The 27107-nt window shown below is 42.4% G+C and overlaps 1 protein-coding gene across 2 annotated transcripts; it reads right to left on the bottom strand.

The window, feature by feature from the left end:
• Positions 1-2252: 2252 nt before the first annotated feature.
• Positions 2253-27107, bottom strand: LOC119481302. Of its 2 annotated transcripts, XM_037758088.1 has the most exons (34): positions 26984-27107; positions 21540-24052; positions 19560-19621; positions 19428-19466; positions 18960-19109; positions 18230-18732; positions 17579-17769; positions 17337-17471; positions 16793-16891; positions 16225-16684; positions 14820-14897; positions 14696-14730; positions 14243-14392; positions 13712-13840; positions 13346-13384; positions 12900-13031; positions 12649-12781; positions 12458-12556; positions 11797-11831; positions 11339-11506; positions 11079-11213; positions 10521-10724; positions 10177-10317; positions 9727-9821; positions 9523-9546; positions 8742-9318; positions 5650-8451; positions 5320-5601; positions 5094-5202; positions 4759-4875; positions 3677-3979; positions 3187-3303; positions 2958-3079; positions 2253-2875 (listed from the first exon to the last, which is right to left on the bottom strand). In XM_037758088.1, the coding sequence occupies exons 2-34, from the start codon at positions 23934-23936 to the stop codon at positions 2801-2803; spliced, it is 10137 nt and encodes a 3378-aa protein (XP_037614016.1). In that variant the 5' UTR covers positions 23937-24052; positions 26984-27107; the 3' UTR covers positions 2253-2800. The 2 variants fall into 2 exon arrangements, with proteins under 2 accessions (XP_037614016.1, XP_037614017.1); XM_037758089.1 differs by lacking the exon at positions 26984-27107 and having other exon boundaries at positions 21540-24558.

Genomic DNA, 27107 nt, shown 5'->3' with positions numbered 1-27107 from the left:
CAGTCTTTTTTTTCCAACATAATTCAAACTTTTTTTTTTTTCGACTTTTTTTTTCTGACATTTTTCATATTTTTTTTTATGGTCATTCTTTCAGACTTTTGTTTTCCAACATTTTTCAAACTTTTTTTTTATAGTTTTATTTTCCAACATTTTTTCAAATTTTTTTTTCAGTCTTTCTTTTCCAACATAATTCAAACTTTTTTTTTTTTTTACTTTTTTTTTCTGACATTTTTTCCAACTTTTTTTTCCAACATTTTTCAGAATTTTTTTTTACGGTCATTCTTTCAGACTTTTGTTTTCCAACATTTTTTCAAATTTTTTTTTCAGTCTTTTTTTTCCAACATAATTCAAACTTTGTTTTTTTTGGACTTTTTTTTTCAGACATTTTTCCGACTTTTTTTTTTTCCAACATTTTTTCAAATTTTTTTTTCAGTCTTTTATTTCCAACATAATTCAAACTTTTTTTTTTGGACTTTTTTTTTCTGACATTTTTCTGACTTTTTTTTCTGACATTTTTCCGATTTTTTTTTTACGGTCATTCTTTCAGACTTTCTTTTTCCAACATTTTTCAAACTTTTTTTTATAGTCTTATTTTCCAACATTCTTTAAAAAAAATTTTCAGTCTTTTTTTTCCAACATAATTCAAACTTTTTTTTTTTCCGACTTTTTTTTTCGGACATTTTTCTGACTTTTTTTTCCGACATTTTTCAGATTTTTTTTTTACGGTCATTCTTTCAGATTTTTGTTTTCCAACATTTTTCAAACTTTTTTTTTATAGTTTTATTTTCCAACATTTTTTTCACATTTTTTTTTCAGTCTTTTCTTTCCAACATAATTCAAACTTTTTTTTTTGGACTTTTTTTTCAGACATTTTTCCGACTTTTTTTTTCCAACATTTTTCAAAAAAAAAATTTCAGTCTTTTTTCCAGAATTTTTCCAGACTTTTTTCAAACTTTTTGTTTTCGGGCATTTTTCAGAACCTTTTTTTCCAGCATTTTTCAAACTTCTTTTTTCAGACATCTTTTCCAGACTTTTTTCTGACTTTTTTTCCTGACATTTTTCAGATTTTTTTTTTACGGTCATTCTTTCAGACTTTTGTTTTCCAACATTTTTCAAACTTTTTTTTTATAGTCTTATTTTCCAACATTTTTTCAAATTTTTTTTTCAGTCTTTTTTTTCCAACATAATTCAAACTTTTTTTTTTTGACATTTTTCCGACTTTTTTTTCCGACATTTTTCAGATATTTTTTTACGGTCATTCTTTCAGACTTGTTTTCCAACATTTTTCAAACTTTTGTTTTCAGTCTTTTTTTTCCAACATAATTCAAATCTTTTTTTTTTTTTACTTTTTTTTTCTGACATTTTTCCGACTTTTATTTTCCAACAATTTTCAAACTTTTTTTAGGACCTTTTTCAGACATTCTTCTCTCTTTTTTTTTTTTTTTTTTTTTACCTTTTTCAGACATTGTTTAGACTTTATTTTCAAACTTTTTTCAAACTTTTTTTTAGACATTTTTTTCAGACATATTTCAGACTAACGATGATGTTACACACTCTAGCCCTTAACGACCTATGCAATACACACCCATTATAAAATCTGAAATGGTCTGAAAATATATATATATAAAATATATGCTGAATCAGCATTCCCACAATTATCAATTAATGTCACATTTTTATCAATTAATGACTACATTTTTATTCAAAATTATTTTTGCTGCATTTAATGACATTTATTTATTTATTCATTTTGGCAGGTTCCGTCCTCCATATAACACATCTTAATAGAAATTTAATAGAAAGAACGAGTCTCAATTAATTGTAAATCTTAATTCTAAATACTATAACACTGGCTATTTATTCAAATACCTATCAATCAGTTTAGGGCAGGGGTCAGCAACCTTTACTATCTAAAGAGCCATTGTAGGCAAAAAAAAAAAATCTGTCTGGAGCCGCAAAAACATTATACAGCTTACACACAGTTTAAGGTTTAACTATACAGTGTATAAGTCTAATGCAGTGAGGGCCAAAATGCTAATTTAATTTCCTTTATTAAATAAAATTAGTTAATTCTGAGGGTTAAATGAAAATTTAGAAACCAAGTCAATCAAACCAGTGAGTTCAGTACAGGAAACTGTCAGGTAAACTACATGTTTAAAACTACATGTTTAAATAATTTATAAAATTGTAAAGAGGATGTAATTTTTTTCTTAATAACATACAAATATTTGACATATAAAAACAGACACTTGTCAGGATTTAGTAGAGATATATTTTAATTACAGAATTTAATTGGCATGTTACACCTGCATGTGCAAAACTGAGTTGGTGCCATTTTCAAAAAGGAGGAAAAACAAAAAACATCACATCACATATTCTCTACAATTTGTATTGACTTTGACAGTTAAGTAAATTCACAACAAAGATTTAGATCAAATAAACAAATTTCCAGAAAATCAACAAGGGAAAACGTAAATTATATATATACACTATAATCACTGTAGTGATTGCTAAATGATGAATAAAAGAGATCATGTAACACCTTTTATAGTTCCAAACATCCAAATATGTAACCGTTACTGACTTTATGATGAAACTCTGCTTGTTTCTGATTAAGTATTATCTTCTCTTCTTATACACATTGATTTGTCAGCTAAGCTCCACTGCAGTGGTTTGTAAAACTGCAGATGTTTCACTGGTCCAGCGTTACCTTTTCACATTTTTGAAAAAAAAAAAAAGTAAGGGCCCCAAAAACACTGATCGAAACACCCTTAAAAAGAGTCAGCAGTTGAAGTCGGGATCAATCAGAAACGGAGCCTTGAGAACTTTGTGTGGAGCTTCTTGATGGTTTCTGTTGAAGCTTCTGGTAATGTTTCTGAGAAATGAAAAAGACAAACAACGTGAGGACCAACTGTGCGTATAAGTGTGTTTACTGTTGTGTATGTGTTTGTGTGTACCTGCAGGTTGTCGTAGTGTCCCTGGCTTCTGCAGTGGAGGTCCTTGGCGGTGCTCTCGTTCAGGCAGAAAACAGAGCAGAGGTTACAGAAAGACCCTAATTTGGGCACCATAAACTCCTGACCTGAAGAGGGAGAGACAGTGAAAGTGAAACAGGAGGAAAATGTGAGAAAACATTTGCGTCGTTTCGTTTTCAAATAAAATGGAAGTGTGTGTGTGTGTGTGTCTCACCGAGGGGGTTTTCAGGTTTGAACGGCGGCAGTTTGACGTGGGAAGCGACACAAGGAGACTGGGAACGAGATCGCTTTGCTTCAGGTCCGACAAACTCCCTCTTCCGTTTACTCACAGCTAAAGAAAAGAAGGAACGAACAATATATATAAGTCATTTAAGCCCAGACAATCATACATTAATATTGTAAAAATATGTTTTCTCTATGCACGCTGCAATGTACGTAGAGCCAAAACAATTAATCACTTTGTCGATTGTCAGAAATTAATCTGCAACAATTTTTTGTCATATTTCAAGCACAAAATCACTAACTCCACCTCAAATGTGAGAATTTGCTGCTTTGCTTCTTTGTTTAGTTGAAGTCATCAACTTGAATGTATTTTCTACTTTGGAGAGAATTTTCCAAAAGGCAATCGTAATGATGCACGGTACGAATCAATCGTACCTAATATGGAAATGGTCTCAGTCCATCATTCTTTCAGCTCTCTGTACCTTTAATGTCCGTCCTGCTCCATCCTTCCTTCTCCTCCTCTCCTTCCTCCACACATCCCTCCAGTGTCTGATTCTCAGAGGGCCCCGGTTGCAGTTCCTGCCCAGCAGAGGAAGCATCGATGTCGGCTTGGATCGCTGCTTCCACCTCTGTCTTCTGGATCTCCGGCTGGCCATCGCTTGACAGCGTAGACGGATCTTTGTCCAGAGATGAGGAGGCATCGAGTGGAGTTGGAGGCAGTAAATCAGTGCCAGTTGGTTCCCTTTCTTCTTCAGTCACTTTTTTCCCTCTGGTAGATTTTCTCACTGTGGTAAAAGACAATGAATTGGTTTATCACACAAGGGAAAGGGAAACTGCAAAATAATACTCTTAATTAACTAAGAGTTTGGCCCCAAGCTGAAGACCCTGCAGCTGGTATTCAGGCAACGGCAGAGGTGCGGCAGGCAGAAATGCCTCACAGGTTTCAATATCAACCTGTCACCAAACTAAGCTTTCTGAGAAACCACTCAGAATACAGCGGTTGGGAGTCCAGGAAAGACTGGCAGCGGGGTAGACTGCAACCTGGGTGGGTGGGCTAGTTACACTTCCCACAAGCCTAGTTTCAGGCCAAACCCAACTACAATCACGGAAAAGAAAAGACAGCGATCCTCCATGACGTGGGATGGAAGAAGGACCAACCAGGACAGATTTCACGGTAATGAACGGAACGGCAATGGCAAATGAGAGATTGTCAGGTCTTGCATTTGTGGTTGGATGAAGATAAAAACTCTCAGAGGCTTCACAGTACAACAACGGAAGATGTGTCCCTGAGATGACCAAAGGCAACCTAGCACTGCCTAGGCAGATGAGACAAGAAGGGCACAAAGCCAGGTTGAGCCCTGACCCTGACCACTGCCCACAGGTTTCACCACCAAACTTAGTTTCATGCTTTAGAGCTTCGACATTGGATAACAGTGAGGCCAAGGATTGCCGTTAATGTCAAAATTATAAATTTTTCATTTTTGAGTCTCTGGAAATTAGATTTTTGGGTAATGATATGCATAAAAGAATGTATATAATGAATATATGTGTGTTTGTGTGTTACCAGGGGTCTGTCTGGTTCTCTTCTTGGGTCGTCCTCTTGTCCTGGTTTTTACCGCTTCCTTTTCCTCCTCCTCTCCCACCTCGTCTACTGTCACAAAGTCCACACTTTCCTCTAAAACTGGACAAAAAAATAAGAAGAGTATTAAGCGCCGTTGGAAGTTTTAATGTTTTTACTGTTATTATTTACACCTTGCTTTTCCTGCATGTCTGCTGTGAAAAGGGTCTATTGCTTTGAAATTACTCGATTAGTTAAATGGAGACAATCAATAGTTGTCTTGTGGGTTTAATGCAAATATATACAGTATATAATAATATATGTGTTGAGGGAACACTTACCTGTGTCATCATCGTGTCTGCGTTTGGCAGAACTTGAGGTTTTCTCAGCTTGCTCTTCGTGTGGCTTCTCTTCCTCATCAGCGTCAGCTTCATCTAAAGTCACAAAAGTCTAAAAACAGACACCAGACAACTTTAGCATCTGTATTTGTAGAGCTGTTTTACAGTGCTTCACCGCAATTTCCCCATGGAAGGAAATTAAACTCCTATATGTTTGAATGACCTTTACCTCCGAGTTTAAGAAGTCCACTGTTTCATCCTCCTGGCTGGGTGGGTGGGTCTCCAGCGGGATTTGCTCGGCCTTCCCGTCCTCCTCTTTTTCTACGAACTCATCCAGAGTGACGAGTGTCTGCAGGTCACCCTTCGTGATATCCCCATCCTGCTCTCGGCTCTCCGGCGCTCTTTCCTCTACGGCCTCATCTGCTCCCACCTCATCCAGAGTCTCCATCTCCTTGGGGTCTACCTCCACCGTCTCCTTGGAGTCTACCTCCACCGTCTCCTTGGGGTCTACCTCCACCATCTCCTTGGGGTCTACCTCCACTGTCTCCTTGGGGTCTACGCTCACTTCGTCCAAATTCACCAGAGTGCTCGTTGGGTCGTCTTTTTCAGCTGATTTTTGTTCGATCTCCCTTTCAAGTATGGCAGTATCGCTTTGGGATTTAGCTGTTGATTTGCTAACGACAACTTTTTCAGACACCCCCTCAACTGTGGTACCACATGTTGGTATGTCTTCTTTTTCAGGTGATGCTTCTTCTTTTGTAGGAGTTTCATCTTTTGTCTTGTCTTCTGTGGCTGTCAGCTTTTCTTGAGCTTGAACGTCTTCCAGGGAATCTATGATCTGATACCTAGGCTCTTCCTCCTCATCCTCATTTTTGGGAGATCCTGTAAGAGATCCACTTTTCTTTGTTTGCTGGTCATCTTTTTGAGTATTTTTCTCGGTGGGGGGCTGAACGTCAGCCGTCTTATCTTCCACAGATTCAAGAATCTGATATGTTGCCTCTTCCTCATCAACCACTTTTTCTAATTTTACGCTGTCTTTCTGAGTTGTTTTAACGGCTTTCTTTGGTCTTCCCCTTTTTCCTTTTCTTTTTGTAGCGGGCCGATCATCCTGAACAACCTCGTCCTCCACAGAGTCCAATACTTCAGACGTAGCATGCTCCTCACGTAGCCCCCTTACACTGTTGTCACTCGTCTTTGATGGTGTGCTCTCTTTTGGAGGGGTTTTCTCCTCTTTCTCTGGTGTTTTTTCTCGGTTTTGTTCCTGTGACTCTCTGGCAGGAGTGTGCCTCCTTCTTGGTGGCGTCTCTTCTTTTTTTGTTTTCTCATTTGAAGCATCTTTCTTAGTTGTTCTCTCCCTTTTTCCCCTGGTAGATCTTGTTGTGATGGTTGGTTCATCATTGGCAGTTTCGTCCTCCACAGCCTCCTCTGGTTTTTCAGATGCTTCTGTGAGATTCAAGGTCATTTGATCCTGTTTCTTTCCTCTTGCACTCCTTCTTCTACCAGTTATCTCTGTGTTGGCAGCATCTTGAACCGGTTTGTCTTCAACAAAATCTTCTTTCTTATACACCGTCTCCTCAGTGACCTCTTTGCCTTTTTTAGAAAGTCCTTCGTTGGTGTCCATCTTCGTCCGTGTTTCATATTTTTTAACCATCCTGTCCTGTTTCTCTGGTGATTTCTCCATCTTTTCACTTTTGGAAGCTCTGGTTTTGGGGCCAGTCCTCTTTGATGTACCATCATCTTTTCTAGCAGTCGCTTGTCCTCTAATGTTTCTTTTACCCTTGTTGCCAGTCTCTGAATCGGTCTCTGTAGTCGTTGGCTGATCTTCCACAGAATCATTTACCTGATAGGTGTCTTCCTCCGTGGGCCTAATGTCCTCTTTAGATGTCTGGTCACTGGGAGTTTTGAGGTTCTGGGTGTCATCTTCTGTTGAAGTTTGACCATCAATTGAATCCAATATCTCAAAGGTTTCTTGTTCAGTAACATCACTGTCAGGGTCTTTTAACGTTTCTTTGTTGTTGGGGTCTTGAGGAGGCTGGTCTTCATTAGGGATTCGGCTACCAGTATTTTCCACATCTTTGGAGGCATTGCAGGACTCTGCAGGAAGCATTTTGACTGTAACCTCTTCCACTTTTCTGTTCTTCCCATTTGTCTCATGGTCTTTACCTGCTGAAGCTTTATCAGATTTGTCCCCTGCTGAAATTGCGTCTGCCTCAGACAGTTTCTTTCCTGTGGAACTATCATCTTGTACCAGGTGACTGTCCTCTTGACCTGTAGCTGCTTGGTCTTCAGTAACACTGTCCAACACTTGGAAAGAACTGTCCATTTCCATTTCACTGTTCTCCTCAAGGCGGGCTTTGCCTTCATCGTTGACACTGTCCAAAACCTGAAAGCTTTCCTCATGCAAACTCTGGCCTCCCTCGGGTCCAGTTAGCTGGACTTCAGAGCTGCCGTCTTGAACCCCAACATCCATCGGTTCATCCGTTTGATCAAGTGAATCAAGGATTTGGTATTTTTCATCGTTGTCGTCGTTATGTGTGTCAACATCATCTTCTTTCCCTTCCTCTTTGCTTTTCTTCAAGTCTTTGAGTGCGTTGACATTAAAATCAGTCTCCAGACTCTGGGCTTGGCTCAACTGTACTCCATGTCCCTGTAGAGGTGGATGCATCTCTGATGATGTTTCTGTTTTTGTCTCTGACTCAACAGTTTTTGCAGCACCCTCTGCTGACACTTTGTGGTCAGACTTTGCCACTGTTCTCTCTATGTCTTTTGCTTCTTCTCTAAGTGGCTCAGAATGAGTCTCCATTGATGCCTTTACAGTTGTTGCCGATGTTATCCTTTCCTTTTGACGTGCAGCGGAGGATGAGCGGGTACTACAATGGGGGGATGCAGTATTTGATGCTTTGACTGGAGATTTTGTCTTGCTGTGTTGTGTTTTCTGACCAGGGGAAGAAGGGGTTTCAGTAGACGGCGGAGAAGAGGAGGAGGCCTTAACGACACTGGCAGAGGCCGAGGGTTTGGTAGGGGATTTGGTGGGCTCAGATGAGTCCTTGGACTTGTCTGGTGACACAGAGCTCGAAGAGCTTGAGCCTTTATTCAACATGGATGAAGAGGATGAGGAAGAGGCTGAGCTCTTAGAGTCTTTCGAAGACCTCGTTGAGATCCGTTTGCCAGCGGATGACACATCTGAGCTTTGCCTTTCGCTGCTCGCTCTGGGGGACTGCTTGGGTGAAGAGGAGCTATGAGGTTCGGGGCTTGTGTCTCCCATGTCATCACCAACTTCGTCAACAGTGACAAAGTCATCCATGCTAAACTTTTGACAGTCGTCTGACGAAGCGATGTCATCTGTAACATCATCCTGACCCTGGATGGAGAACAAAGAAGGAATCAAACATTGAAAGAGTGAATAAGTTTGCTTATTAATCAAGATAAATAAATGCAACTAAATAAATCGTTGACCCATCATTTAATGTCTATTGGGTTTTACGAGACCTGAGGTGATGTTGTGTTTTCCTTTTTGGTCTCATTTTGTGACACTAATTTCATGAATTAACACATTTATAGCAACTTAAAGCTCGACTCTACATTTTGGCACTGACCAAAAATGCTTTTGCCAAATGTAAATGTTGAATAAGATTTAAATCCAGGCCTCACCTCCTTGTCCTCACTCTGGGATGTGCTCTCCTGGGTGAGCCTGTGTTTGTGAACTGCTGCCTTGAAGGCCTGGAAAATGGCCGTATTGATCTGAGGAAGTTCTGCAAAGTTTTCTTCAGGCGTGAGCGCTGTGGCTGAGGGGACAGGACTGGAAGCAGCTGGGACTGTGTTCCCACCGCTGACGGCAGAGGTTGAGCTCACATCAGCCGTAGAGCCTAAAGTAGTTAGTGACCCCTCTTCCTCCTTTACTTCTGCTTTCTCTACATCCTCATTTGCCTCTGGACCAACAGTGGAGTCCATGGCGATCTCAGTTCCTGGTTTCTCGCCATCCTCCTTCATTGCTACGTCACTTGCGGCGGTAGTACTTGGTTCTGTTGTGATGGGCTCAGAAATGGTTGATCCACCAGGACCACTGGTTTGCAGAGCAGGTTGTGACCCATTATCCGACAGTTCAGAAACGGGAGGCTGGGTTTGACAAATCACAGCCGGGGGCTTGGCTTTGACATAGATGGTGTCTGGTCCAAAGTTTATTGTGATCTCACTAGAATCTTGTAGACGCTGTTTTAGGCTCTTCACACTGAAATTACAAACAAAAAGGATTGTCAGTCACAAATGAAAGCAGGGTTGTTCTCACAAAATGGCGAAATATAGTACTTTATTTACAATGATTTAAAATGCACTTTACAGTCATCACATTGATTATTGTCATGCTTTGGCAACTAAAACATGTTTTGTCTCTCTTAACTTGACAAGAATCGATTACAAAGTGATATATACTCACGGCTCTACACGTTGAACTTTTCTCCTGGAGAGACAAAAAAAAGCAGGACTTGGTCAGTTTAGGTGTGAAAATGGTGGAATAAAATATAAAAATAATATACAGATGCAACGTAAAGACTGTGTGGGGAAAACAGAGATTTGAGTAATTATGAAACTAATTTAACCCCATTTCATACCCCTAATTTTTAAAAGGACACATGCTTACCAAGCTTCACGCTTTTCAGTACAGTCCGGTGTGAAAGTGTTGTATCTCTCCACCACCTTGGTTACACCGCTGGAGTCAGACATCTCAATGCATATCTGAGGTAGAACGACAGTCATGGAAAAAGAGAGAAAAAGAGACAGAGAGGAGAGAGAGATGATGGAAGAGACAAAAGCAACAGAGAGAGAGAAAAGCAACAAGGCATAAGAATCATAGAAATATCTCCCGACAGCCCGTAACCACACACTTTTATTTACAAATGTTGCTGTCTACGGAAGGAAAGAAAACCTTAAGACCTGTGCAAATGAAATGTAAGACTATTTTTTTGGAGGGAACGAAATTCAATACTTTTTAAGACTTTTTAAGACTCAAGACTCAAGACTGGTAGATATCCTGACATGGCGGTTCTCTCAGTACTTAAATGTGAAAAGTGCAGATGTTTGTGTCTCGTACCCTGTTGGCGAGCGGCAGAAAGCTGACAAAGGTCGCGATGGACGCCACCATTTCCATGACCACATTGATGACGCACAGAGACGTCTCAGAAATCTCCACGCACAGCAACCGCTCCTCCAGAGACTTTGACTCTGGAACTCCCTGAAGAGCAAGAAATAGAAGAAAGATGAAGAGCTGCTTTCACTTGACAGAAGATTTACATAAGTTAATAATGCTAAATGGATGGACTTGCACTCATATAGCGCTTTTCAAGTCTTCTGACCACTCAAAGCGCGTCAGCATTCACCCATTCACACACACATATTCATACACTGATGGCAGAGGCTGCCATGCAAGGTGCTAACCTGCCCATCAGGATCTAATCTAAATGCTGGCAAATCCTTCGTGAGCAATCCGCAGTTCGGTATCTTGCCGAATGACACTTCTGCATGTGACCGGAGGACCCGCCGAAATTCCGGTTGGTCGACAACCTGCTCTACCTCTGGGCCACAGTCGCTGTCATGACTCTCAGCGTTGCTCAACTTCATCAGAGTTGTGTACATCATCTCCTGCGAAAAGATTACAAGTCACAGATTGTCACGGATGTCGTCAAAACACATTTTAAATTATATCTAAACATTTTGTATTTCACACTTTCAACACTTTTTCTCCAAATGGACCAAATTGTGTGCATAGATCTCCTCTAACAACAACACGAGTGCATGGTATTATTTCATCCTGAAATTTCTACAGAGGGAATTATCAGCAGTAAAACCAGTTAATAAACTGATGACAACATAACAGATAGAAATTCCTCTTGATTCCTGTCTACTTCTGAGAGATGATCTTTCTATCCCGTCCTGATCCTGACACAGTATTACAGTCCAGAGTGCACCCTGTGGTGTCTTTCCCAGTGTCCATACCTCACAGGATTCAGGACGCATGTCTTCCAAGACGAAGTGAACACTGAGCACGCAGCCTTTGACAATAACTGGATGTTTGATGTGATCTCGGACAAAATCGGAGCACGCAGTCCAATCGTCGAAAAACACAAAGGCCTGGAGTTGAAGAGAGGAAAGTTAGGAAAGTAAAAACAATTATATTCCAACAAAACAACTCAATTTATTAATAAAACTGCAATTACAACATTGTTTGTCCCTTTAACAGTCTGTCTACTCCTTACCCTCTTCTGCAGCGGTAAGACCGTCACGTTGTAGTACAGGGAGTGAAGGTTCTGTTTGGGGAAATACCGCCAGACCAGCTTGGCCACGTCCTCATGCTTGTAATTGCCAAATCCTGGCAAACCAGTCAACATGATTGTGGGGGACGTGGAACAGCAATCACTGGCCCTCTAGAAAACACAACGTTCAAAGCCCAAAGTTTAATCCATGCGTTGACGCTGATTCAACTTTATGGTGCATTTTGATGTCGGATCACATTTTTAGACGAGCAAAAATATTTTTTGGGCCCCGACTTCTTAATGTTTGGGAAACAATAAAAGCGGTAACCTCCTTCTACCTCCGCAGAGACTCAAATGAAGCAAATCTATTTAAGAATCGTAAAAGAAACCAACTTGCGATACATAGGTGAATAGATTTTTTTCCCCACCCCTGTAGGGACGTTTAACTGAAATGGGCTTACCTCAATGTCGTTCAGTCCTCCCACTGTCAGGAAATCTTGGGAGTTAAAAGTGAATATAGGAGAACACAGTTACTTCACTGAATAAGTTAAAGGAATAATATGTAGCACTGATGGCTAGCGTTTAAAATGGGAAACCGCTCTCCAAATTCAAAACATTGGAGCCGTGGCCTCCTCCGGTGTGACTGATAGCAGCGCACGCAATTTGAGGGTTACCTTCTAGACAAGGGTTGCGTCTAAAATTCCATACTAATGTGCTATTTAATACGCTAACACAGTATGTGAGATATTTTAGTATGTCCAAAACCTTAGTATTAGGGATGCACCGATACCAGTATCGGGTATCGGGTCTGATACTGTGCTCATGTACTCATTAGTTATCTTGAAGCTGCGGCTGCGAGCCACCTTCGCCCCGAGTCTTTCCAAGCTGACCTAGAGCTGATCGCGGCTAGTATGAGATTTCGGACGAAGACAGTATTTCAATTAAGCTTAAGCTTCCTTAAATCTCCGATGACATATCATGGTCATTTAATGAATTACTACAGTAAATATATTACATATTGATCCTTTAACATGGTAAATTTGGCAGTATCAAAATGTTAAATTTAATTTAGATCTCAGTAATTAACTCGTTACAATGACTATGTAAGAAAGTCTCTTTTACCTGGGTAGGTGAAACAACTAAACCCGATGGGAAACATGAAGGGATTAGTTCTCATCGTAACCCAAAATGGTCCAATGGTGAGTAGCGGAACGTCATCTCCTATTAGTCGGGATAATGATTTAGATTACTTTCATTTCTATATTAAATTTGATATTATTTTTCCAAACTGAAAACCTAAAGCAGAGACTTACGTTCCGTCTGACAGGCTGGTATTGTGTCCAGTGTGTGCAGCCTGTGGACTTCGTGGCCAGGAGCTTGTTTCAGGATACTGTACCAAACTCCGATTCGATCAGCATCGAGAATGGACTCGACTTCTATGAATACCTGGAACACACACACATACACACACACACACACACACGTGACAGGTAAGACTAACGGAAAACGTCTTTTTTCTTTAAAGCCAATTCAAACAAACATACTTGTATGTGTTTGTTTATACCTTGTTGAGGACAGGCAGGAAGTTCCTGAGAGGCTGACAAAGGATTTTGTTCAAAGCTTCTCTGAGCTCCTTGGCCTCGCTCGGGGAAATGTTCTTGATGAAGATTATTTTCAATCCATCATCAACCACCGGCTGCATCACGATCAGGAGGTGAACATCCAAAACCAAAAAGTTAACAAGAGGACAGAGAGACACACAACCGCTCTGCATTGTTGCAATAAATGAATATTGCACAGTTTTTCAAAGTAAAACACAAATTACATTAAAATTGGAGTTTCATGTACTCCCTCACTGTTCAATGCATCTGAACGCACAAAGTTATATTTAACTATTAACTCTATTTTAAAGTCCAAGTCTACCTTGGAAAATTGTGATGCATTACTTTTACCAAGTGTGTGTGTGTGTGTGTGTGTGTGTGTGTGTGTGTGTGTGTGTGTATTACTTACAAAATGCATCAGCTTCATCAGAGATTTATAAAACCCAAGCTAAAAACAGAAACATCACAATAGGCATGGTTAAAATCCACAATACTCACCCAATGTCAAAACACGCCAGACTCAGTGTGTCTTTGTATACAAAAACTATAAATTGATTATGTCCTGGATACTATTACTTTAAACTAGAGCTGTCGATCGATTAAAATATTTAAATCGCAATTAATCGCACACTTTTTATGTGTTTAAAATGTACCTTAAAAGGGAGATTTGTCAAATATTTAATACTCTTATCAACATGGGAGTGGACGAATATGCTGCTTTATGCAAATATATGTATATATCAATCAATAAAAACAGTGTTGTGTCCGTGCTTACCGGCGTCATGGTTATGCCGCTGGCTACTGCTTGCAAACGGAGTTTAGACCCTTTGAAAATAATGCCCTTCGTTTCGGAGGCTTTCAAAGTGTCCATCATACTCTCAAATGTTCGCATCATGACGAAGGCCTGAGATGAAAAAACAGAGACAAAAATGTATTACTACTTTTATTTACTTGTTCTAAGTACTTTTCCAACAGAAATTCACTTCTTTCAGTGTGGTTAAAATCAGTCTCATATAGGCACCAATAGAGTATATATATATATATATACATAACAATAAGTATGCAAAAATCTCTTGATAAATGATCTAAAGGATGTTCAAATGCAAGTTAGAGTTAGGTGTGATTTCACGAATTAACTTTAAAAAAAATTTAAATGTTGCATAAGTCGTTTTAAAAATAGAAAAATAAATAAATTGTGCAAGGTAAAAACCACAGACCATTCGTCTCAGAATATGATCAAAGAAAGCAACGGCAGAGATATGGGATTAATAAACCAAAACGGCTACAGACTTATAACCATGCCTACCATGCGCGTCTGAGGAACAACATAGATGCTGTCCTCTATATGTTGAAACCCAAATGGCATGAGCAGTTTGGCAAGGTCATCCTCTGTGTAGCAGCCATCGTGATACTCCGGCAGGTTGGCTATGAACAGCTGCTTCTGACCATGCTTGTCCTGAGAATGTGAGAACAGATAAAAACAAATCTGTTCAAAATGTACCTTAAAGGGAGATTTGTCCAGTATTCAATACTCTTATCAACATGGGAGTGGACAAATATCCTGCTTTATGCAAATGTATGTATATATTTATTATCGGAAATCAATTAGAGAACAGATAAGAAATGGACAATCATGCGATTAATCGTGATTAAATATTTGAAATCGATTCACAGGCCTAATTTTAAGACTTTTCAAACCCCGTAGATTCCTCTTACAATACTGCGTTCCATAACCATTTATATACAAAACGAAACCTACTATTTGCGAGAAGCAGGTGCTCCTTATGTAGAACGCTGCGAAAGAGAGACAAAGAAAATGTAAAACAAAAGAGAGAATGACAGTTAACATTATGATCACAGGCATTTTTTCTTGGATTTCTTACCAATGTTGGATTCAAGCAGGTGCTTTTCTACCGTCTCCCCAACAGTCGGACCCGTTTGTGTCTTAACTGCAGCAGGACCTTCAAAAGATCACATATAATTGAGATCAAGACCTAAAAATAACCCTATGTAAACAAAATGTTATACAAATTCAAATCTGAGTATATATTCGTGAACGACGTCTTTTGTAGTAACCAATGTCCTTGGGGTTGAGACCAACAGACACACTGGGTACGTCAGAAAGCATGGAGGGACACACTAACACATTGTTGGTGTTGGTCTTTTTATGGGATTTGATGACAATACCAATAATAAAACTGGAGGGGAAACCGGAGAGCGCAGACCTCCACCAAGGCCAATCATCTATGATATGCAAATCTGCAAGCACAACCACTATATACACCCATCAGCAATAACATTAGGTCAGCATGGGTTAACCCTGACCGGTCTGCAGCAAACGAACTGCTCCTCTCTGTGTGTTCCGACACCTTTCTATCAGAACCAACATTAACTTTTTCAGCAATTTGAGCTCCAGTAGCTCTTCTATTGGATCGGACAACACAGGCCAGCCTTCGCTCCCCACGTGCATCAATGAGCCTCGGGTCTGACTCTGTCGCTGGTTTTCCTTCCTTGGACCACTTTTGGTAGGTCCTGACCACTGCAGACCGGGAACATCCCACAAGAGCTGCAGTTTTGGAGATGCTCTGACCCAGTCGTCTAGCCAGCATTATTTGGCCCTTGTTGTCAAAGTCGCTCACATCCTTACGCTGGCCCATTTTTTCTGCTTCCAACACAAACTTCAAAGTTCAAAAATGTTCACTTGCTGTCTAATATATCCCACCCACTGCCAGGTGCCATTGTAACCAGATAATAAATGTTATTCACTTCACCTGTCAGTGGTCTTAATGTTATGGCTGATCGGTGTATATGTCTGGAAATATTTCCAAAACTATTAGAAGTATGTCAAAATATGGTTGTGTCCAGCTGAAGCCTCATAATCTCTGTTGTGCTTTTATTCTGCATGAAGTTTGAGAAGCTACATGTGTAGGCTACCCCAGAGGATTACTGGTACCCTCACTACTGAACTTTACAACCATCGACTAGATTTTAAGATGTATGTCATTTATTCCGCCAAAGCCAAACGCTTTCTTGTGCAATGTTTACGAAAGTGAAAAATAATTTGGGTATCCGCCTCGAGATCCGCTGCAACATTTAATGGGTTCTTCCTTGGCCCATGCTACATTCTTCCACCAAGTTTCATGAAAATCGGGCCATTAGTTTTTCCGTACTCCCGTTAACAAACCAAACCGAAAACCTCCTTGGTGGAGGTAATATTGCCAAACAAACACCACAGGCCACATTTTAACATACTTTGCCATCCATCTATTAAAAAGGTCTCCAACATACCTTTCTTCCTTCTTTTTTTCTTCACCCCTCCACCTGGCAGTTCTGCCTCCACAGCGGTTCCAGTTGAGCTTCCTGCAGCCTGCTGTTGCATGTGACAAGCCACCGTCTTGGTCTCCAGTCCTTGTGTAGTGGACTCTGGTTCTGACAAGATGCTTTGCTGGACGTGTGGTAAAGCAACTGTACTGTTTGGTGGTTGGCTCTCATTGGATTTGACTGCTGAATTTTCTGGTACAGCCTCTGTAGTTGTTGGTTTTTCTGCCACTTCAGCTCCTATTTCCCGAACCTTCATTGGTTCAGCGTCTTCGGCGTCATTGGCTTCGTCATGTTCTGACTGTTGGTTAGGTTCAAAAACTGTCACATCTGCTTTTTCAACAACCTTGGCTGTGCTTTTCGGCACAGCTTCTTGAACCTTGGTTTCAGATTCTTTAAGCTTGGAATTTTGCTCGTTAGAAACAGTCTCCTGTAAAAAAACAAATCTGATTATTGACAGTGTGACCACACTACAGCAGACAAACGTTAATATGTAAATTTCCCAGTGACAGAGAAAGAAAGACAAAAAGTGTAATACCTTTTCTCTGACAACAGTGATTGCCACTCCTTTCGCATCTAGGCTTTTTACGCTCTTCATTTTCTGTGCGTCTTCCTCTTTCTCGAAACACACGATTGCCTACATGTGCATACACACAAACGCACATTTCTTTGCATTACAACAACCGTCAGGACCATCTACTCACTACATTCACACACAAAACATGAACAGCTCACTGCTACATGTTTAACTGTCCAAATCTTTAATTTAAAAGGTCTTTCCAAGACTAAAGTTTAGTTTTCTTTAGACTGAATGAGAGGAATTGTAGCATTTATGCACCTGTTCTAGCAGTTATCCAGAATTCATAGAACCGTAGTTACATTCACAGCTCTCATTTTCACCTTTTCAGTCAGTGTGTCATCAGGGTTTTAAGTACTTTGCCAGGTGTTTATATGTATGTCCGATTTCAGATTGTCAAGTGAAAACTTAACCAACTGCACTATATTTTGCATACTATGAAAAGGCAAAGCATTAGCAAATATAGGCCTGGGTATCAAAAACACATCACGCTCTCTATACATACCTCCATTCTGGACCGAAACAGTACAACTGACTTGGTTTTTCCAAAGTGCTCCACTGCAGCCAACACATCATTGTGAGAGACATAACTATGAATCCCATTTAGTTTCACCATGGTTGGGGGTAAAGAATTTTCAGACTGAGCAAAGAGAGAGAAATATAGTGTTGGTCAACGGACAACTGAAACTGTCTGCATTCTAAAAATGGTTAGAAAGAGAAAAATCAAGTCCTTGTGGAAGAACTTGCCTCGCTGGTCTTTGCTTTAGAGGCCTTTTTAGTTAACTCCTTCTTTGCTGTAGAGGAGACTGATGCGGAAGAGGCAGGAGAAGAGGAGGAGGCTGATGAGGACTTCATCTTGGCTAGCTCGGCTAGTAAGGCAGGAGTCAGAGTTTTAACCACAGCCTCCAGGTCAGACTGGTTCGACAGAGACTTGACAGCTAGAAGGACGAAGATGAAAAGAGTGTCAGACAAAATTGTAGCGATTTGGTAATTGCAAAGTCTCATACCGAGTGAAAGGTCGTATAAGTGATCACAGCTTTCTTGTTTGTTACTTAATAAGCTGTTGCCATATTTTCTCTGGGTGGGGTAAGAAGCACTGCTTCTTCTGAAGAGGCAAGCAAAAAGTGAATACAATTTTTAAACATTCATAAAACTTTTCGGTAACGATGACTGACAGTCTTTAATCTTTAGTTGCAGCACTAAACGGCAATCTTAAAAAGGTCTCTGGTCACCTTCATTCAACATCTCACTACTGTAGAGGTGTAGTGAGCAGTAGAGAGTGCAAATACTGAATATTATATACAAAACCACAAGAAATAACAGTTTGTGTTGGTGGCATACACTTGTACATAGCGCTTTAATGGACGTAGGTACGTTCATGGTCTGAAGTCCTCAAACCTGCTGTTTCCAGTATTTTCTTAGCCAGCCTCTCTGCACTGCTCGACTTCTTTCGTTGAGGCGATCGTCTCTGATCATTCCTCCTTGCTGGCGACCGTCTCTTGCCACTCCTACATGATGGCGATCGTCTCTCGTCACTACTCCTTGATGCCGATCGTCTCTCGTTACTATTCCTTGATGATGATCGTCTCTGACGGAGCCTCCTTGGAGATGATCGTCTCTCACGGCTCCTCCTTGGAGATGATCGTCTCTGATCGCTCCTCCATGGTGGCGATCGTCTGTCATCACTACTCCTTGATGGCGATCGTCTGTCGTCACTATTCCTTGATGGCGATCGTCTCTCACGGCTCCTCTTTGGAGATGATCGTCTATCGTTTCTCCTCCTTGGTGAAGTCCTTTTCTTGTCTCTCCGCCTAGGTGAAGATCGTCTCTCAGGGCTCTTTGAAGGTGACTGATAGCGGGTGGAGGTAGGGCGGTCATACCATGGGGAGCGAGAACGAGACCTACAGATGAAGTACAGATGAAATCTACTGATAACCTAAAAAAAACATTTCACAGCAAGTCTAGATTTCTCAAGGGGTTGACTGACAAATCCAAAGAGGCTAAAATGCAGATGCAGATATTTTAAATGTTTTGCAGGAACATACTTGGTAATTTCACAATCTGGTGGTGAGTGGAATCTCTATTGTTCACCCGTTATTGCTCATATCAGAATTTATGTGTTACAGACCTGCGACTGCGTTTCTCCTGTCTACCCTCTGAGCCGTGGTGGCGACGGGGGCTGGGTGAACGGGAACGGGAGCGGCTTTCATGCCTGGCTTTCTGACGATGCTGGGAAGTCTGTGAAGAAGTTGAGGGCTCGTCATCTTTACCTGCAGCACTGAAGAGAGCAATGGACGAGAAAAGCATGATGAACGATAGGAGACAATTTTGACAAAATCAGCAGGGTTCTGGTTCACAACTGTGAGTGTGGTTGCAATAATTTTGAACACTAAAGCCTGGGAGACACTGTACGGATGGATTCGGAAGGCGGCCCTTAAGGACGCAACCATCTTTATTGGAATTGTCTGGATATAACCTGATGGTTCTGTGGCATTCTACGTTGTGGCCATGCAGAAAGACCAATTAAAACATGTAGTGTGAGTTGACACAACATACCATAAAATTGCACAGTGTCTGCCCAGCTAATTAAACTTACCTGGGATCAAGTGCGATCTCACCATCCCACTCTGGGTATCTGTGGCGAAAAAAAACAATTCAAACATACCTATTAAAACAAAAAGGCCAAATTTTGACAAGATCTTTGTAGAGAAAAGTAAAAAAGACTGACCGTGTACGGAGTAATTTGCAATTCTCAAGGTGAATGTAGGTGTTCTGGTGGGAGATCCAATCCTAGTAGTCAGAACAACAAACAGCATTAAGAAAGGCCACATTAAACTGCTACCAGCTTCAATATCTCAACTGGCATTTTTGTGATTGTCTGACAACCGATTATTCTTATTCAACATTACAGCATCTTTAAATCTTCAGCCAACAGCAGCCATCCAAATAACAGGAACAACCTTGAGTCCAAGAGCGGATTGCACACATTAGCCAACAGTACATAAAAATTCTAAAAGTGTTTAAATTAGGGATGCACCAATACCACTTTTTTACAGACCGAGTACAAGTACTTACATTTGGGTACTCGCCGATACCGAGTACCGATACGAGTACTTCTCTATGCCAAAAGACCCTCGTTAACAGCCAGCTGGAGGGTGTGAGTGACACACGGCAGGCTGGGGAGTCCCGCATATGAGGCAGTGTGTCGCGACCGGCTCTAGGTTGGCTTGGAAAGGCTCAGGGCGTAGGTGGCTCGCAGCCGCAGCTTTACAGCGCTCCCAGCACCGTGGACAAAGCTCGCTGGGGCCCCCTACTCGGGGTGCGACTGTTGACCGGGGCAGACTGTCCTCAGTGCGCCCCACTGCATCGTGCCGCCAGGGTGGGGCTCGGCCCACGTAAAAGGCGCCAGGGGTCTGTAGCGTTAACGGCAACCAACCCGACCCGTCTTGAAATACGGACCAAGGAGTCTAACGCACACGCGAGTCAGAGGGTGCAAGCAATGAAGGTGAGAGCCGGTGTGCGCCAGCTGAGGTGGGATCCCTGCCCAGCGGGGTCGAGCGCACCACTGGCCCCGTCTCGCCCGCACTGTCGGGGAGGTGGAGCGTGAGGACCCGAAAGATGATGACGAGAGGTTAACGTCATGCCGCCGTAAAGTGGTATCGGTGCCGTTGTATCGGAGCCGTTTTGTGAGTACCTGATACTGGTATCGGTGCAGCCCTAGTTTAAATCATGGCTTTCAGTATGAGCCAAAGAGTAGTGACGGATAAATGTGGAAGCAGTAGCATATGGACAAAATTATTAAAGACATTAAATCTTTTATAAATTTGGCAACTCTTTCTTTTATAATTACAGATGACTTTTGTCAACTTGAGTTCAAGGGCAACAAGTCTTTCGTGAAATATAAGAAATACAGCAGTGCCAGTAACAAACAACCAAAATAAGGATTTCTTCTTGGGTTCATGATGTCTGGTTCTTCAGTCTTGTGTGGTATCAGAAAGTTTCCTGAGGTCTGTTGAAGGTCATCTCAGCAGAGGTCACTATCAGGTATGGATCAGGACCAAAACGCACAAGCTGAGACATCTGGAGTAGGCAGGAAGATGTACAAACTGGGGAGAGGAGGAGGCTGGTGTGTCTTTTTTTTTTAATTAGACAAAATGTGAATTGCGGTGTCTCAAAGGGACAGATGGTCAAAGACGATCTTGGTAAAATGTGGTTGATGGAGTGTGATGCTGGTGACTTTGGATTTATGGTATTTGTAGTAAGCGGAATTCCATTTTGGGACAAAAAAAGATACCTACTGTTAGATGAATTAAATTAGGAAAATGCATTACTGATAGCTCCATTAAGAATAAAAGATCCAAATTATACATTCACTAAAAACTGTTTCGAAAAATTCAAACTGAATATACACTGTGGGACAATAGCCAAAACAACAGAGAAAAAAGGGAAAGCCATCTTCCACGTCCAGTCCTGGTTCTCTCGTACCTCCCTTCCCTCCAGCAATACGGCCTGGGCCTCCAGCAGCAAAAAGGATTGAAAGTATCGCCTTTGGACTTTTTTCAAAGTCAAACCCGTCAGGACTTCCCCACAACATAAAGAATTTAACAATTTAAATTGGTATTTCACAATCAAAAACAAAAAACATTTTAGATATTAAAATAAAGAGTTTAAAAATAGGAGAATAAACAGAATGTAGATTTCCACTCACCTTCATTCGAGTACATTCTTTGTTACACAGACAACAGGTATGTGGAAAGAGTCTCGGAGTGGCCGCCGCATAGTCATGCATCATGGCCGCTGTTGGCTGACCCTTGGAGACTGCCACGTTTGCCAAACGCCTGGAGGAACTGGACAGCATCAGATGATTGAGGTTCATCAGGCCCGGGATTGGCTGAGGCTGAGGCAATCGAATAACAATGGGGTGAAGACCACCAAGACGTTGCATGGGACCAGTGATGTTGGGGATGTGAGAAGCAGGAGGAACTGATTGCGCAGTAGAAAAAACTGGAGGCCACATGGCCTGCCCCGTCTGTGATACTGGCTGTATCGGTGCCTGCTGCTGCATCTGCTGTTGCTGCTGCATCTGCTGCTGCTGCTGCATCTGCTGCCTTGATTGTTGCTCCTTCTGCTCCTTATGCTCCTTCTTCTCTTTCTTCTCCTTCTGCATCTGCTCCTTCTGCAGCTGCTGCTTCTGTATCTGCTCCTTCTGCAGCATCTGCTCCTTCTGCAGCTGCTGCTCTTTCTGCATCTTCTCCTTCTGCAGCTGCTGCTCTTTCTGCAGCTGCTGCTCTTTCTGCAGCTGCTGCTCTTTCTGCATCTTCTCCTTCTGCAGCTGCTGCTCTTTCTGCAGCTGCTGCTCTTTCTGCATCTTCTCCTTCTGCAGCAGCTGCTCTTTCTGCATCTTCTCCTTCTGCAGCAGCTGCTCTTTCTGCATCTGCTCCTTGTGCAGTATCTGCTTCTGCATCTGCTCCTTGTGCAGCAGCTGCTTCTGCATCTGCTCCTTCTGCATATGCTGCATCATCATCAGCTGCTGTGTCTGCTGCTTTTTCATCTGCTCAGCTACGGTTGACCCTTGTCCTGGAGTTTTACTATGAACCTTAGTACCACTGGCGTCATCACTGCCAGTGAGCACAGGGCCAGGTCGGCTGGGATGCACAACATGGTACAGAGTGGAGGATGGTTGGGTTTTCGACGTTGACTGGCGATCTGCCTCTGGTTCTTTCAGAGGTACGGGTTTGGAGGCTTCAGACTTGAGAACTCTGATGTCTGTGTCTTCCTTTGGCAGAGAGAAGAAAGAGCTGAGGATTGATTTGAAATTCTGGTTTGGTTGGGTCTGCATTTGTTTAGTCTGATCATTGCTTGGGGGAGCCACAGAGCTCAGTACTGAACTGTACGAAGAGCTGAGACTGGAAACAGAACTTGCCTGGTCACGTGAAGAACCAAAGGCACTGCTTTTCACCTCTGTTGTAGTTTTCTGTAGTGGTCCTTGACTGTTTCTGTTACTGTCATAAGTGTTCATTAGCAGCATACTCCCACCACTGTTAGCTCTACTGCCACTGGTCCTTCCAATCTCATCCCTAATCCCTCCAGTATATTTGCCAGTATGTCCATAGTCAATCACTCTACTCGGCTGGACAACAGACGATGACATTTCCTCCTGGTGCATCCTCACCCCTCCAGAACTACTCAAACTGTGACTGTCCATTCCACTCACACTTCTGGCGGGTTGGGGTTCGGGGCAGAGTTTTGACTGAACTACAGTTGCAGCTCTCTTAGCCTTCTCCATCCGGATTTGCCGCAAGATGAACGGCAGGTTAGCAGGGGTGATCTGGTCTTCAGGGAAGGAGATGAGATGTTCCAAGTCGTCTTTTTCAAGTCCAAAGTGCAGAAGAATGTTAGAAGCTGATTCAGAGGTGTATTTGGGTCGACTGGACTCCGTAGGGGCCGCAGGTTTGTCTGGAACTGGATAGTCAAAATTGCTTAACCCTGGAATGGACTGCATATCACGTTCTCTTTCACTGGGGGCATTAAACCTACCGTCACCACCGCTTGCATAGTTAGACGAAGCAGATGATGAATAAAATCTAGAGGGGTCATCTGCAGTGGGCCTTGTGTAGTTTGATGACCAGTCCAAGGAGCTACTGCCACTTTCAACACCCGAGTGTCTATGTCCTAGAGCGGCAGAGCTTGAGGACCTTGGGTAGGAGACCATCCCTGTGCCTGAGGAGAGAAACTCATCTCTTCGAGTGCTGGTAAAGTGAGCGCTCTGGTCTATGGGCTGATGCATTGGTTTGCCAAGAAACCTCACCTCCTCTCTGGCTCTGCTAATATGCATGTCTACAGACCTCTCAATATTCTTGTCTATTACGGACCTACTTTGTTCAGGCCTGTAGCTCATCGACTGAGGCAGCAGCGAAGGGCGCATTCCCCCAGAGTTGGCAGGAGGCACAGAAGAAGCTCCAGAAGAACTGAAGCTGGAACCAGGTTCAAGGCGAGAAGATGCCCTCCGAGAGTCCCTCTCTGCCTGTGTACTGGAGAGTCCATACTGCCCCTGGGTGGAACTTTGGTCCCCAGAGGCATAGGGGTTATACAGGGGATGGGACATGGTGTTTGCAATCTTCAGAAGGTCAGGGATTGGTATTAATGATGGGTCCAAGTAGGGGGCTCATTAGGGACTCTGGAGCAGGATACGGGGCACAATGCTCCGATAGCAATGAAAAGCTGAAAAGTTAAAAAACAAAGGATAGGGTTATTGAATGGGACTGGATGTCAGCTTCTTGGATGGGTAAAATCCATTATCTGAATGGTTTTGTCATGAGTCGTTCATTCTGGTGCTGTCGGACACATTTCGTCTATTTCACTTCCAGGTCTTAACTAGCCAGAAAGAACAGAGGAGGTAAAGGCAACAAAGCATAGATGAAGAGAGAAAACAACAGGTTAACAGGAAACGTCTAGAACAGACACAAACAATTTTATAGGGTCGGGAACCGAAACCCGGTTTCCAAGTTGGAACTGAATCCAAAATGCCAAGAACCAGGTACCCGTGAAAAAAAAAACATAAAAACTTTTGTGAGCAGTGGCCTGTTCGGGCAACTGGCTGATTGTGTTTACTGGCCCGACGTACATGAACCTTACGGTTATTTTTTATTATCTTCATTTCATTTCATTTCATTATCATTTTGTACTGATTTTGGCGGTCCCTACAGTAAAAAAGCGTTAGTGTTTCCGAGCACCAGAGTCCCTTTAGAAAACCATTTTTTTTTTACTGCAGAAGGTCTTGGTTCTGGTTCTGGCAGCAGTACGACGTGGGCCTCCAGCAGCGTGTTGTTGGTGTTGGCTCCCATCGGTTCCGGTGAAGCAGCGAGGCGAAGCTCTGCTCCTGGCCGTAGGAGGAGCCGCTTCTGCCGGACACTGAGCTCTCCACCTCCCGAGCTCCGACTGCCAGGAAGCCAGATCTGGATCTGTCCGCGGCGGGTTTGTCGCTGCCGGAGGCCCCGCTGAAAGAGTTTCTTGTGAACCTGCATGATTTTTACAACGTTAACACAACAACCGGTCGAGCAGAGTGCAGCAGCATGTCAGATCGTCGCATCGTAGTGCCGCGGATCCGCCGTGGGTCCGTCCTGCCCGTACAGCGGAGGCAGCAAGGCCCAAGTTCTGCCGAAAATAGTCCACTAGTTAAACGATCACGGAAGGCGTCGTTCTCTCGAACGGATATGCTGTTCAGACTCAGACTATGTAGAGCGAGCACAAGCCCGAGCCCGAGCAACAGGACGCTGACTTTCGTTGACTGTTAACAGCAGGCAGACAGATGAGCAGAGACTCCGGCCCTGGAGACCAAAGCTACGGTCTCCTCCGCGTCCAACACTGTTTAACAGACGGGCTTCACTAGATATAACTTTGAGGTTTTGATGCTTCCGTGTAGTTTGTGTTGGAGTCTGAGTCTGAACAGCGTAGCCACACGTCTCTTCCTCTGTTTACTTCCTCTATAAACAGTTCATGACGGCCCCGTTAACTTAGTATTTTACCGCTGATAGCGGTGGCAGCCAACAGTCTCTGCGTTGTGTTTGTTAGTAGACCAACGGCTGACAGTTAACGTTTCACTCCAACGAACCACAGACAGCTCCGATGTCCATTCAACATATATTTATCTTGCTTACAAGCACTTCGGGACACACATTCACCTGGGAGATACAAGCCCAGTCTGACTTGTTCCCCCCAGTGATGAGCTTTTATAGCTCCATCGTTACCATGAATACCGTAGTAGTATTAAATTCTAAATACAAAATAACTGCATACAAATATGAAAATAACACAACTACGTACACCTAACGATTATCAAATAAAGGTAAAATTACTAAAACTATGATTAGTAACAAGAGTAACAATTTATCAAAGCTTAAATTATGTATCTAATGTAACATGCAAGAGGCATATGTTACACGCGCATGGGACACCGACCCGGATTGATTTATACGTGTAAGAAGTTACAAACAGTCCCTTTAACGGCCACAGGTGTCGCTGTTAACAAGCATTTCTGATTCTTACATAGTGTGTTCCAATCCACGTACTTCCTGAAGTACACTTCAATGTAGTGCACTGTGTGCAGTCTGTACTTACTTGAGTAGTGCCTGAATTTCAGCGGGGTAGGGTCGTCTCAAATCAAATACTGTGCGCCGCACTTACCGGAAATGACGATCGCAACATTTCACCGCGGCTCGCCACCCGCCAAAATATCGTCTTCTTCTTCTGGGTTTTACGGCAGCTGGCATCCTTTGTGTTGCACTGCTGCCTCCTTCAGGTTTTACCCGTCAACTACCCGCCAAAATATCTGCCTGCTTTGTTGATCAAGAATACACAGAAAATGAAAGCAAAGTGGAAATTACATTTCCAACGTCGTCGTCTACGATGTGTCCTCCTGTTGGCTGAAAATGCACCGGTATGTTTACGTATTGTTTTATTCTGTTATCTACATATGTTTGAATAGTGGTCGTGGTCCGGCCCCTTCTGCTACGTAGCCAAGATGGCGACAATTGAGTGTGAAAAATGTCCAGCGTTACACACTCAACGATTTGACCGTTTTGAGTACAACATCCGGGTACTTTGAGTGCACTGCATTTTGCCATACTTCAGTGTGAACGCACTTATGCACTCAAAATAGTAAGTGCAAGTACGTGGATTGGAACACACTGTGTGTCTGAACAGCGTAGCCTCACGAGAGCGCGCATGGGACACCGACCTGCAATGATTTATACGTGTAAGAAGTTACTAGCAGTCCCTTTAACGGCCACAGATGTTACTGTCAACAAGACGTTTCTGATTCTTACAAACAAACAGTCCCTTTAAAGCCTCCTGACTTCAACCAAGAAGAAGACAGCTGGTGGCTGGTTGGGGGTGTTTAGCAGAACCTTTAACAACTATAACTGCGTCACATCAACACATAACTGACATACTTTGTACCTTAATGACGTAACTGGGTTGGAGGTCTACATAGTGGTGGAGCCGTTTGATACCAACTGCAGGCCTGAAGCTCTGAAGTTAGCTGACTTTAAGGTTGATTACACTGCAATTTTTACATAAAATACAAAAGCAAACCTTTAAAAGTGTTGTCAAACAGCTGTGTCTCCGTTTATTTATAACATTTGTGTTGCCTACCTTCTGTTATTCCTGAATATCTCGCATTATTTGAGGTGTCCGGTCACATCTTCGGGCTGTTCGCAGAACAGGAAGCGAAGAAGAGACTTCCGGTTTCGGTGTAAAGCCTTCAGAGTAAAAGCGC

The sequence above is a fragment of the Sebastes umbrosus genome, chromosome 22 (assembly GCF_015220745.1).
Source record: "Sebastes umbrosus isolate fSebUmb1 chromosome 22, fSebUmb1.pri, whole genome shotgun sequence".
In the NCBI taxonomy this organism is placed as follows: domain Eukaryota; kingdom Metazoa; phylum Chordata; class Actinopteri; order Perciformes; family Sebastidae; genus Sebastes; species Sebastes umbrosus.
Note: the sequence above shows the minus strand (reverse complement) of the source record. Positions and strands in the feature narration are given on the sequence as shown.

Coding starts and splice junctions, on each gene's coding strand:
- LOC119481302 (XM_037758088.1), bottom strand. CDS start 23,936: ATGTCCCATCCCCTGTATAACCCCTATGCCTCTGGGGACCAAAGTTCC. Junction 11,214..11,338: donor TCTTACCGCTGCAGAAGAGG/GTAAGGAGTAGA, acceptor CTTCAACTCCAG/GCCTTTGTGTTTTTCGACGA. Junction 3,304..3,676: donor GAGCAGGACGGACATTAAAG/GTACAGAGAGCT, acceptor TCTTTTCTTTAG/CTGTGAGTAAACGGAAGAGG.